Source organism: Aplidium turbinatum, chromosome 9 (assembly GCF_918807975.1).
Source record: "Aplidium turbinatum chromosome 9, kaAplTurb1.1, whole genome shotgun sequence".
NCBI lineage: Eukaryota > Metazoa > Chordata > Ascidiacea > Aplousobranchia > Polyclinidae > Aplidium > Aplidium turbinatum.
In genome coordinates, this window is record NC_137480.1 from 26,579,119 (window position 1) to 26,593,578 (window position 14,460).

Sequence of the window (14,460 nt, forward strand, 5' to 3'; positions counted from 1 at the left end):
CTGGATAATTTAGCAAAGTAAACAATCTATCAGCATCCTGGTTGTTTTCGTTAAGAAATATAAATGTTGTTTAGTGAGATTGTGTAGATTTTATTGCAATTTGTAATTTATCCCTTCTGCTAACAACTTCGGGTTTAGCTATTTCGAACTAATGAAGTAAAGCTAAATAACCACTTGATCAAAATGGAGCCACATTCTCAGGTACACCATACAACATTGTAGTGATGTTGATGCTGTCGCTTGGAGAAACTCTACAAGTAGAGATTGCAAATCATCAACTCAGTTATGATCTGTGCCTCAGAGCCCCTTTTGAACAGGTAAATAGGCTATATTCATCGCCTGTGGCTCTTCAATAATATATTCTTCAACTGTGGTAAATATCTCTTCGACTTTGTTTCATTTATGTCAACAAATTCATGTTGCCACAAACAAATTTTCAACTTTCTGTCATGTTCAAACTTTACGTCATGACTACAAGTGAATACCAGCCCATGGCAGACCTAGCTTGCTATCAAGCGGCTTGCCCAATCCCATGTGGCGGAGGAGAGCATGGCACGTGCTTTGCGATCAGTTCCAACAATCGTGATTTGTTTTTGTAGCACTAGTTGTAATCTGGTGAAGGAAGCACGGATCATTTTCCACACAGCGGAAGGAGCAATAATTTCATGTGGAACGAACACGAGAGAGAATAAATAATCAAATTATGCAGATTGTGAATAAAAACACTTCTCTAGAAAATTTGAAATCTCTGTAACCATTTGACAGCATTGCAAGTTATCTCAAAACCAAATACTTCGTGTTTAACTTTCTTCTGGCCAGCAGTGTTGTCAAGAATCAGGTTTCTCGTTTTCCAAAATTGGGAAAGCAAAAAGTTAGCTGGCTTACCATCACGCTTCAGTGGACTTTTGTTTTATTGCGAGAGCCGGAAACGAATGTCGTGCACAAACGTAGCACAGAGACCACAGTGATGAAATAATGACGCAATGTAAATAATACCAACTAAAATAAACGACGCCACTTAGAGCAGTTCTCCCGTGATTTTGGCAGACTTAATATGCGCCATTTTGTCAAAAGTGACTTTTTTGCATTTTTCTACGTTTAAAGACTTCATGCATCTCCTAACAAAAATTTGTGACCTAATGTAGTATGGTTTTCGAGATAATTGGTGGGTAAAACCTAACATATTCTAATCTGTGCAAGAATAATTTTCTGAAACCTAATATATTCATCTACTCCAATCATGTAACAGGATATCGTCACGTGACAGCTATAATTTCAGAAGCAATTGCAGCAGGCTATTTCACAACATCTTACATCTCTTGAGTTGCATGAAGCGGATTTAAAAGCGTTTGATAAAGTAGATTGGGCGAAAATGTTGTCAAGCACTAAGTAAGCTTAATTATGTAGGCTAGCCTAAAAATGTCCATCCGAACACACTAGCTTTTCTTTTCATTAAATGCCGTATCATTTAGGTCTCGCCGATCAGTTTGATTTTTCGTAGCCTACTGGTATACTGATGGCTTAGTTGACTTTACGGTACGCTAAATAACTTAGCTTGCATATGATTATTAAGATTTTAAAGCAGAGGCCCGGGAATACGCTACTCAGTGTGTTTGGTCATTTTTAATCAACCGTCCCAGTCTCCCAGATGCTGTGCAGCCAATGAGCCAATGTAGTACGGTAGCCTTAAATCAGGGGTGACGAACCTTTTTGCGGTCGCGGGCCACTTTGTCAATTACACATGAGTTATCGGGCCACACAACTTAGCGCTTGTCAAAATTCTATGACGTCATAGATTGGAATCGACCAAAAATACAAGGTGAAGTTGGTGAATAGTTTTAACAACTTTGCCTTATAGCTTTCCTATTTTCTAACTTTAAACCTTGAAAGTTAGTGTTTAGGGCAAAAAAATAGCAAAGGAAAGGTGTACCAGTGAATGCATAAAAAGCTTTGAGATGTCTTTTGTCTTTAATGCATGAGCGATTGTCAAATCGTTTTGCGGGCCTCACAAAACTCTTTGACGGGCTGCATGCGGCCCGCAGGTTCGTCACCTCTGCCTTAAATGAAGGCATGGCTATTAAGTAGGCTACCAGCAACTAATTTTGAGTCAGCGATAGCCTTTAAACTAGCAGGCTTTTGTGATATCAGCAAAGTCATCTAGAGACAGTTCTGGGGGAAATCCAGAGGCTTACCGGTACTTTAGGTTTGATTTAGGCTTACAAAGCCAACATAGTGTAGTCAAAGTCAACATTTAGCTTATATGAGGCTTTATCATACAAAAACATAACATTAAATAAGCCAATAAGGCGGTTAAAGTCAACATCGAGAGTATATATTAGGTTTTATCATACAAACCTAATACTTTTTTTATAACTAGTTATCTGGCAAAACCAAATATAAGCCATATTTTAATAAACAAACAAAAACCTGGCTCAAATTTCATTCTTAAAAATTTTGTTTGGTTGTCCGCTCCAGCCTTTTAAAAGTCAACTTCGAGTGTTTTACCTTGTTAATTTTACAGCTATAAACACAAAAAGTCGTTTATCTCGAAAACTTGAAAATGGCGGATATTAGGTTGTGACAAATCACGGGAGAGTTGATAAACATTACAGTTTTAACAGACAACATTGATATTTCACGGTGCAGTATCACTTGTTCATAGCACTTCAGACGCGAATGTGGTGTCGGTGGCTTTCTTTGGAAGTCATTGATCGTTTTGAAAGTGCTTTCAAATAAACATAGCATCATTACTATTATTATTACTGGCAGCAAGAATAATGTTTCATGTCATATTTACAAAAACCTGTCATAATCTGGGTGTCAAACTTTCGGTTTTCTGTTCAAGGAGTTACATTCTTTCGGTCAGTGAACTAAAGCAAAATAGCTTTAAGCGCATATTTCTTTCAACAACAAATCTAATGTTTAACCCAGCAAAGTCCGATGTTTTTATATTAATCCAAACCTTGAAGACGTTGAACCAATGTAAAAATGACAGATTTTGTTGGATAGTCTGGTAACGTGTCTGGGAACAATTCACAATCACAAACTTTTGCAATGATCAGCCTCGAGTCATAGGTAAGGATATATAGGCTACGGTACTACAGTTTTTAGAAGTATTTGAAACTGCTTTGAAAACTGTCTGCTTTGTAAAGCGTTGAGAAGCAACGCATATACCGGCAACAACGCTTCAACAATCGTAAACTTCACTTTGTCAAGCTCGGTAACCGGCCCTGCATTCAAAATCCTCTGCAAGTTTGCGAAACTATCAGGAATAACCAATCAAGGCTTTGTCGGTCCGAAGAAAAAGATTCAAAACCAACCAACCAACCATACGCAATGGATACAGCGTTATATAAAAACAAGCATTATTGTTATTGATATGCATACTGTACGACTGTACGTACTCAGAAAAAGCTTTTCAGTGAGTGCTGTTTCAAACTGTCAAATGATGTCAAAAGATGTTACTTACATGTTGTTTTTATGTGAAGAATACCAGCCCAAATAATTTGGTCCTGAAACAAACAGAAGTAAATTATTGACATAAAAGAACTTGTTACTCTTTGAATTTGTAAGTTTATAATCAGTTGATACAATGAGAGGACCAGGCCCGTAACTAAGGGGGGCGCAGGGAGGCAAAGCCCCCCCTGCAATAATGTTGGCCCCCCTTGGAAAAATGATTTTAGTTAGCTCTGTTCGCTAACTTTTCAGTTTTACACCCAATTTTCTTGTGTTGTTTAATTGTAAACATTGTGTATCTAATGTTGTGGTCGAATGCTGTGCTAAACAGACAGACTCGAAATTTATTGCTGGTAAGATCCAGAGTAGGCCTGCACCAGTTTCCAACTGAGATAAGCAGTGTGATGGCCGATCAGCCTCCAGAATACTGTGCAGTTGACTGCCACTATAAGCGTTATTAAATTAGGCTACCGGACAACCACCTTGGTATTTGCGTTCTAGTAGGTAGGCTAGCCTATATGCTTCTATACTTGCAGTTTGAAACTTAGATTGGCAGACAATTCATGGTTTTACACATCTGTTCGTGCCCTTTCAAGAAAAAATAAAAACTTCTTGGACCGTGAATTGCTTATTCCACTATATACGAAACTGAAGATAGATATTCCATCTGAGGCGGAATGGCAAGTCGAAAAACAGTTCCTACTTGACCATGTGGAAGTTGCAGAACACCAGGATTCCAATATAGTATATACACTGTAAATGAAAAAGGTTCGTTTAGGGTTCTTTTAGGGTTCTTTTTTCGAGAAAAACCCTAGGCTTAGGGTTCTTTTAACAAAAAAGGTTCTTTATTGCAAAAAGAACCCTTTGCTTGTCAAAAGAACCCTAAGCCTAGGGTTCTTTTTCGGAACTTGTTTCGAAAAGAACCCTGCAGAAAGGTTCTTTTCGAAAAGGTTTTTTTTGGAACCTTTCTGTGAGATTATTTTAACAACAACGCAACTACCCTGTAAACGAAAAAAACCTCGAAAAATAACCAATAAGGGAGCTACTGCGATTGGGGTTCTTTTTAAGAAAAAAACCCTTTGGGGTTCTTGAAAGAACCAATACAGGGTTCTTTCAATAACCCCCAAAGGGTTTTTTTCTTAAAAAGAACCTTTTTGAGGTACTATAAGGAACCTTCTGAAGGTTCGATAAAATACCTTTTAAATTTTTTTTTAATTAGTACCTTTTTGAGTTACTATTACGAACCTTCGATAAAACACCTTTCAGGGTTTTTTTCTTATTTAGTACCTTTTTGAGGTACTATTACGAACCTTCGATAAAACACCTTTCAGGGTTTTTTTCTTATTTAGTACCTTTTTGAGGTACTATTATGAACCTTCGATAAAATACCTTTCAGGTTTTTTTTCTTATTTAGTACCTTTTTGAGTTACTATTACGAACGTTCGATAGAATACCTTTCAGGTTTTTTTTCTTATTTAGTACCTTTTTGAGGTACTATTATGAACCTTCGATAAAACACCTTTTAGGGTTTTTTTCTATTAGTACCTTTTTGAGGTACTATAAGGAACCTTCTGAAGGTTCGATAAAATACCTTTCAGGGTTTTTTTCTTATTTAGTACCTTTTTGAGTTACTATTATGAACCTTCGATAAAATACCTTTCAGGTTTTTTTTCTTATTTAGTACCTTTTTGAGGTACTATTATGAACCTTCGATAAAACACCTTTTAGGGTTTTTTTCTATTAGTACCTTTTTGAGGTACTATAAGGAACCTTCTGAAGTTTCGATAAAATACCTTTTAAATTTTTTTTAATTAGTACCTTTTTGAGGTACTATAAGGAACTTTCTGAACCTTCGATAAAATACCTTTCAGGTTTTTTTTCTTATTTAGTACCTTTTTGAGGAACTATTGTGAACCTTCGATAAAATACCTTTCAGGTTTTTTTACTTATTTAGTACCTTTTTGAGGAACTATTATGAACCTTCGATAAAACACCTTTCAGGGTTTTTTTCTTATTTAGTACCTTTTTGAGGTACTATTACGAACGTTCGATAAAATACCTTTTAGGTTTTTTTTCTATTAGTACCTTTTTGAGGTACTATAAGGAACCTTCTGAAGGTTCGATAAAATACCTTTTAAATTTTTTTTAATTAGTACCTTTTTGAGGTATTATAAGGAACCTTCTGAACCTTCGATAAAATACCTTTCAGAGTTTTTTTCTTATTTAGTACCTTTTTGAGGTACTATTGTGAACCTTCTGAAAGTTCGATAAATTACTTTTCAAGGTTTTTTCGTATTTAGTACCTTTTTGGGGTACCAACCTTCGTATGGTTCCAATAGACACCTTTAGATAAACTTACAGTACTATAACTGCTTAAGGTTTTATTGAAAAAGACGGTACAAAGCAAATACCTTCACAAAACACGATTATCAAGTAATAGTGTTTTGTAGAAATGAACAAGTGTAAAGAAAACGAAAAACGATAAAGCATCTTTATTCTTTACATAATACAGAAAAGTATAACTTATACAACTTGCACTTGATTTTCTTTGCAAAAAATGTGCCCATTTTGTAGAAAAAAGCTTAGTGGTGGGGGTGAGGATCCCGGGGATGAAAGGTGAGATATGCCTTAGTCTACCTTATTTAGTTCGCCAATCGTCCCATTATACCCAGTAAACATCACATTATTGGGCCGATACTGTTTTTGTATCGGCGCGTATGGGGTTGGGTAACGTTTGCACCGTATCGGGCCGATACCGGACAGTACGTAGGCTACCGTATTGTATCAAGAAATGGTACAGTTTGTCCGATACAAACCCAGTATCGGCCCAATACAATGTTGTAAAGTTTGTAGGCTACTGTACAGTGTGTGTAAGGTCACACCGATATCGGCACAGTAGAGTTTTGTAAAGGCAAAACTATATAGTTTGTGTGAGGGCAATCCGGTATTGGCACAGTAGGCTACAGTTTAGTAAAGGCAAAACTGTACCGTTTGTGTATGGGCAATCCGATATTGGCACAGTAGGCTACAGTTTAGTAAAGGCAAAACTGTACAGTTTGTGTAAGGGCCATGTGTGGGCCACAGTAGCCTATGTAAGGCCATGTAAGGGCCACAGTAGCCTACAGTCTACAGATGGTGAGGCACTCACTTTTTCAAGTCACGTTTACAATAATTTTTCTTTAACAACAACAAAAACGATATCATACTAATCAAAAAAACAACAATTAGCAGCATAAATTCACATTTATTTAAAAATAAAATTCATGCGCGATATATCCTTTTGAACAAAAACATCTGTTTCCTTTATTTATGACTTCAACTTTAGATTGGAAGTTTAGTGCTACATCCCGGTACACAGCACGAGTTCACCATCGCGACAAGATTTTAAAAATGAGCGATGAACAGAATAAATTTGCAGATAACTTAATTAACTTAAAATCAACTTACACTGTGACAGATTATAGAAACTTTTAGCATTCCTAAATTATAAAATCCGACAATATTTACAGACTAGTAGGTACGACGTACGAGAACCTATAGCCTAATAGTCCCATGCAGTTGTTGTAGCTATTTTAGATTTAAGCGTTAAAATCTTACACCTCTTTTAACAACGCTTTTTACAGTTTAAAATGTTGACTCCAAGCTTGCCTCTTGTTTATTCAATTCAAACTGTGACCTACCAAAACCGATGCCGTACGAAAATGTATCAACATACTGACAGTAGTCCAGCAATCGTGTAAAGTACAAAATGTACATTTAAAGTAACGCCAACTACCAATATTCTTCGAAGTCTGTAACAATACTAAACTTAACTGACCATGTTCTATATAACTAGCCAACTGAATCTTAACTGCCAGTGTACTGGTACTAAAACGCTGAAACTATCACACTATCCTACATCGTTAGATTCTCTACTTTAGCCTACACAGCTGCAAAGCAACGACTGGATTTCTTTTTCTGTCACAGTCACGAGACTTGCTTCCAGCAGGGATATTGCAGTGTTTCGTCATAGAAACCATTGTTATATTTCACTATCGTTTTGTAATACGTGCGACTGTTACGAGACTGGAACCATGAGATAGATTAGCTGAGAGAAAGTACAATAAAGTGGTCTGTGTGTAATCTATTAAAGTGTGGTGTAACTAAGTTAATCATACAGAAATACAACAGATATCTAGAAAAGGCGACTTCTCAACAGCGTAATTGACACGCGTTTTCGCCTTTTTCATTTTCGGGCGTTAACAGCGCTGACCCTTCTAGTGTCCATCGCTTTATCGAAATTTGCTAAGTCAGCAATCCCGGTGTTCTAATATCCCTGAGTGAATGTAATGGATTGTGCTGAACTTGATGCTGAAGACCTCACAAAGGGAAGTTTGGAAGCAAAGGTATCGCTGCTTGCGAATTCCTCTCTGAACTAAACTGGACAACACCCTTCCCATTATAGTCGCAACTGCTTGTTTGCATAATTTTGCTGTTCACCGTGGTGAATTTGTGGATTTTGAAGAATCTTCATCTCATGCCAACTCCAGCATAAGGAGCCAACAGCAACCCATGTCCACAGTTGGTGGAAATGCAATGAGAAGGCAAATTATCACTCAATACTTCTAAAGTAATCCGGTCTTGGAACTCATACACCAATCTTGTCACCAGGAGGACATGGGTTCTCAATATTTTTAAACTGAAGTAATATTTTTAACGTCATCAATTGATTTTCACCCAGTGCTGTAAATGAGCCGGTTACTGTTTTCTTTCATTGTACACCTGATGAGGGATCTGTGAGTAAATACTCAGCCAGAAAATCATTTTTTTTACATTGATTCAACGTGTACAGACGTTGAATCAATGTAAATAGTGGTTGATTTGCTGGCAGGGTAGTATTCTGAGGTACTAGTTTTTTCTGTCTGTTTTAATAAAGTTATGAAACCATGGCTACAGCTATCTGGTGTGTTTATTTCTTAATTGTTCTGTATGAATAACAATTACGAACAGCAAAAAGTTACAACCATTCAATTGTACATATACAAAATGTTATCACTAGGGCGATTTTTTGTAACCAAAATGACTTCAATTTTGCAAAAAAGTCACCAAAAAGTAACTTTATTCAACGAAAACAAGAAAGCGAAAGAAATGGCAGCAATTCCACATAAAAAAGCATCTAAATTAGTTTCAATTTGTACTCAAATCAGAATTATACATTCAAACTACACAATGTAATGTTTTACATACTCTTGGAAGAAGTTTCTGTCAATCGAACACTTTATACAACTTAGCTGTTGCAGGGAAAACAGTAGGAAAAAACAAACACTTTAGCTGTTGCAGGGAAAACAATTGGTTAAATATAGTTAACACTATTTGTTTGATCGCAAAAATTTATTAACGAGTTTTCGGTAATACACGTGATGCGAACAAGCATGGGCTCGTGCATGCCTAAAATCCATACCATAGTAGAAGATATATTAAAAGTCTGGGCATTACATAAAATGTAAATTCATCTCTCCAGTAGCAATAAAAGATATACAAATAGGGAAATTAGGCAAAAAAGTATGCAAAATAAAGTGACCTAACAAATGAAAAGTAATCTAAAAATACAAAAAGTGACTTTTGGTAACTTTATAACATCTTAAACATTGACCCCACACAACCATGAAATTTTGGTTATATTATAACAGTAGAACTCGGTTAATCCGGATTCGATTTGACCGGCGATTCCATCCGGATTAGGCGAAGATCCGGATTAACCGATGACGGTTTTTATCAAGCCTGACGTTACCTAGATAGAAGGGTATCGGTAAAAATCACCGAAATTGAACGCATTAGTGTGGTCATCTGTCAATTCCGAGACGCGCGATCACCATATTAGCGATAGAATTCTTTTGAAATGCAGTAGCCTATGCATGTAAAACGATTGTATTTGTAGACTCTGCGTCTAACGCAAGAACACACTGGCAAAAGTTATATCTTCAGACATGCGTGTCGGAATAATCTGTAGTCACTCAAAACTTTTGAAAACAGTTACGAAAGACGAGTTTCTTTGGAAAACTTACAAAAAATCAAACATTAGTCTTCTATTGGAAAAACATCACCGACATACCGCCGAAAATTCCACCGACATATGTATCGGTATGGGAACTTGTGTAACTTTTGTACTGTGTATATTGCATATTTCAAACATGTACCTATGTTCCTGTTACTGACAAATAAAACATTGATTGATTGATTGACATCTTTTCAAGTGACAGTACGAGTTTGGGCATTTGCGCACGAATTTTGCGTTAGGAAGGATTACTGTTCATAAAAAGAAGAAATCCGCAATAATTTATTGCGTCACATTAACGGAACAATAGATAAGAAATTTCTCGCAATAAGCCACGTTACGTTTTAGCATAAAATGGCAAAACTGTCGGGAAAATCCAGATAAAGCGATAGAGAAAACGCAACTTTTGTCCGGAATAGGCGAAGTTCCGGATTAAATAATCCGGATAATCCGAAGTTGTTTCTTAAGAAAAAGATTACAAATCATTTGTACTTCCAATTTCATCCGGATTAGGCGAAGATCCGGATTAACCGAATCCGGATTAACCGAGTTCTACTGTACATTTCTTTTGTTAATTGGTACAACTATAAAAAAGTAAATTTGGATACAAAAAATCGCCCTAGTTATCACATAAATACTTAAACAGAGTAGCAAAGCTCAAATTTGTTATTTTTTACATTGCTCGATTTGTGCCTGTATCAGTTGTTCAGCTAATTCAAATTTTCTTTTTCGGTGTCATTACTCTTTTGGGGTGGACCACCGCCAGTGGTGAAGCTTTCTTGGCGGGCCAAAGAGACCCTTTTTTTCGCTTGGGCCTTCATGTTTGTCCACAACCTTTGAAGCGTACCCTCTTCTCTAACTGCGAAGGTTGAGGCACCATTAAAATCTTTTGTGAGTTCCCGCCAGGCATCATTTTTGTTGTGTGTGGTAACACCATCAGTCTTCTTGTATTCAATAATATTGCGATATGTTGCAATGCAAGTGAGAAACAGATCTTCTTCGTGTGGAAAAAAACTTTGCTATCGTTGTTTTGACATTTTATAAATGAATTAAATTTAACAGTCAAGAAAAAATTGTGAAATATTTGTTCTACACTGAAATACAAAACAGTAATATAATATAGTCAAATCATTTCAGAAAAATTTACCTTAGCCCAATGTTTATGAAAATAAATTTCTAGTTGGCAGTTGTTTCTTGATAAAAAGCATTCCATTACCTCCACCTTAACATCTAGCCACCTGAGTGGTGAGAGCATCTGCTCGATAACTGTATGGTTCTTTTGCTGTTTCCAGTCGTCTGCTGTGTTGCATGTGTAATCGCAGTGTACTGTATGTTGTCGCAATGAGCGTAAAATAAAACATGTTGTTTTTAACAAAGCCTCAGCACTACTGTAAACTGGTCTGGACAGTTTAGCACCCCGTAGTCTTGTAGGGCATTGCCAGGAGTTTAAACAGCAAGGAGTTGATCCATGCAGGTGGACCCCCTCCAGTGTGTTGACTTAGGCAACCCCAGTAACAGGTGGAGGGCTGGAGGCCTCCCTCAGAGAATTTTAATTTTGAAAAAATTACATTAAAGTTAGTTCATTCTGAGTATTTCGAGCGCAAAATGGTCAAAAACAAGATAAACCTCTTTCAAAATGCGACGGTTTCTATCAGGGCCATTGAGAGAACATTTCGGGCCCGGTACCAAGCAAAAATCTGGGCCACCAAAGCTTTGAAAAGCAAAGCAACTTGCAAAGCGACCTTGCACAACTGTCGCTGACACTTGAAATGCCCTTTCACAACTTCTTAAAAAGCATGAGAAATGGTTTCTTGATATTAGACTGTCATAACACCTCTCCTACCCCCGGTTATAAAACACTGTTCTAAGTGGAATTGTCTCAAAGATTCACTTTCAAATTTCTGATGAACAACCTTGTAGCCTTACTGCATCTGCTAAACAGGCTGCTTCTGCAATGTAGTGAAAGTTACGGCACACCAAGTTCAGTAGTTAAAACCAGGCTGCTTAGTACCTGGCTCACATATTACAGCAGATATCATTTCGAGCAAATTTGTGAATACCGGTCCAGCTTACATTTCTACCAAATAATTAATCAGCAAATGTAACGCTTTTTGCCATTGCCATGAACAAACAATGTATGTAGGTACCTTTTTCTACCACTGAACTGTACTAGTGTACTGAATCTCATAACAAATCAAAGAAATACTCATTGCTAGAGTTATGACTCAGCAAAAACCATCAACAGTCTGATTAAATCATTGATCAACTAATCATGCACAAAATTTTGTTGGTGCATACCAACAACGAATTAACTTTAATCACTGTTTAGTTAATCAATGATTAACTTTAATCATTGTTTAAGTTAATCACTGTTGGTGCATTCGACCCTAAGTCTTCGGTGATTTTAGTTAAATTTTGTATGAAACAGTCCTTTACATTTACACTGCAAGAAATCACATATACTTTGCGGGCGTTCCAGCTTGACGAAAAAGGTTTCATACTAGCTGTGACGTCACATTTTAGACATGCCTCAAATCATAGCTAAATCGCTCATCATGATTTCTGGGCGACTTTGCGAAAGAAAAAGGCACGCATAATGCAGTCTATGGAAGTTTTCTGATCTGAAGTGAGGCACAGCTTGGAGCTGCCTTTCCTCGCGTATTTCAACAATTTTGACCACGTGAACGCTCGATATGAATATCGCCACGGAAACAGAAAAAATTAAAGCACAGTTTGGGTGTAGAAACGTAAAATTTGCGGGAAAGGGGGCACGACTACAGCAATTCACACAAATTAAAGCACCTAAAAACGTGCAATACTTACTACTTTTTAACAAATAATATTAATTCTGTGATAACTAATTCTTTGATATAACTTTTGCTTGACCAGGGACGTGTAGTCAGATGAGGCACTGCCTCACCTGCCTCCCCTGACTACACGTCCCTGGTCTACACTCTACAACATTTGTAAAATGAGATGAAACGACACACGAATTTTGATTTGGTTTTTGTTTGTGCTTTTAATATGCTTGATGTGCATTAATTTATGCTACTTTAATGTGCGTATTAGACAATTTCACTTGCGCTGTAACTTTTGAGCTTTCGATTTGTGGACTGTCTTTGAAAAATTGAAATGAGCAATTTTAGAATGAATACAAATCGACTTATCAGTTACGAATCCTTTTTTTCTTTTGGCCATCAGTGCAAGAGAGTGCAAAACAATAAAGAACGCATGACGAAATATAGGAACACAAGTAGGCTAAACAAAAAACTAACGTAAATTTATCAAAACAACTTGTTGCTGGTTTAAATTATGCCGTTCACATTACACAAGACGTGCGGAACGAGGCCAAGACTTAGAAAAACAAATGGCGTGGCTGGGACTATAGGCCTACTGGACAACAACAACAAAAATTCCGAGTTAATTTCAGTTTGAATATGGTCTAGGGGTAATTTGAATGCGCTGAATCAAAAAATGAAATTATTTTTTCTCTGTCACATCAAGTTTTCTTGCAATTTTGGAATTTATTTTTCCGTAAGCTTTTTTACGCTTATGACAACATCATGTTACTTGCAATTAACCTTCCAGAAACAAAGTGAAATTTCAATCTGTCACTGCATATATTTTTTTTTTGTAACTGATCAGAAAACTGCTTAATTGTGCTACTGTAGAATGATAGATTGATATGCGACAGAATTCCACTTTAGGTCTTATTTAACCGGTTACAGATGGCAGCTGTTACTTCTTACACCCTTAACTAAAAAGTAGTTAACTTGATCGCTGATGAAATGACAGCGCAGAACACTGTATCTGTGCTGTTCATCTTATATTATCACCAGAGCTGTCATAAAGAGCCTATACTTGGTCAGTTGCAGACTTTGATTCCCGTACAAAGCAATTGTTGGGCTACCCAAGTCTGGATTCTGCTACATAGACCTGTGGCTCATTGCAGTGCAATTCCTAAGCCAGTATATGTACCAAATTCCCTGATCTTGGAGACAATGATTTGGTCTATAGTTGAAATCATCAGACCAGGAACATATGTCGATTTTTAGCGATGAGTTTACCCATCCTAATGGAGTCTCCTACAAGTCAGCAGTTGTGAAATGAGCAATCAGTGACAACTGAGCTAGCAACATTTCAGCAAGTGCCTGAAGTTGGTAAAGGATGAAACTGAGCAAGCAACAACTGAGCAAGCCGAAAATTGGAATGTCACAATTATGTCACCAAAATAAGTTTGACAAGCGATGACCAAGCAAGTTCGACGTGAGCACGTAAATCTCATTTGTGGACTTGACAGTAGCTAAAATGTTCTTGCTGAGGTGAAGCACTTGCTGAATTGTCGCATGCCGAGTGGTCCGACGATCTTCTAATGTGTCATTGAAGCCTTCGTTATTTAACAGAACAGATTCAAAATGATTACACATTTTATACCGATTTTTAGGGGGCACATGACCTAGTGCTCCCCTGAATCCGTTCCTGTCTACTAGGGTCAAGTCAACTGCATCATCTGTGTTACTTTATTGCAAAAACTTGTTATGTTGGCAGTTATCTGGATCTATAACTGTATTTCATTTTGAGGTATCTGTGATTACGTGTTCTTCTTCATGTCAAAATCGAAAATATTTTGTCCATCTTGTTTCATTTTACACGTGTGCATTTCGAAAAATTCGTATAATTTCGTATACGGTCCCTTTCCAAAATTTGTCCTTGTTTCAAAGGGCAGCGTTTTATAGCAACTCCATTGTGTTTACTTCTAAAAAAATGTAGGCCTACTTATTTTGGACACACGTCTTTATTTTCTCTCCATGCGCTGAAACAGGAGCGACTGATGTAAAGTGTGACACCTTCGGAGCTGGAGCGACTGATGTAAATTCTGACACCTCCGGAGCTGGAGTCACTGGAGTAAAGCCTGACAGCGCAGGATCTATAGAGCCATGTACCGGTACCTCTTTTATAGCGGCACTGCA

The 14,460-nt window shown here is 37.1% G+C and overlaps 1 protein-coding gene across 1 annotated transcript in view; it reads right to left on the bottom strand.

Annotated features, from left to right (window-relative positions):
* Window positions 1-2,606: 2,606 nt before the first annotated feature.
* Window positions 2,607-14,460, bottom strand: part of LOC145776889 (regulator of G-protein signaling 6-like) — a 35,611-nt gene continuing 23,757 nt past the window's right edge. Inside the window, exons 16-17 of the mRNA XM_082588107.1 lie at window positions 3,470-3,512; window positions 2,607-2,725 (exon numbers count right to left, since the gene is read on the bottom strand). Of these exons, the coding sequence (XP_082444233.1) occupies window positions 3,479-3,512 (34 nt within the window). The 3' untranslated portion in view covers window positions 2,607-2,725; window positions 3,470-3,478. The remainder of the gene's footprint in view (window positions 2,726-3,469; window positions 3,513-14,460) is intronic.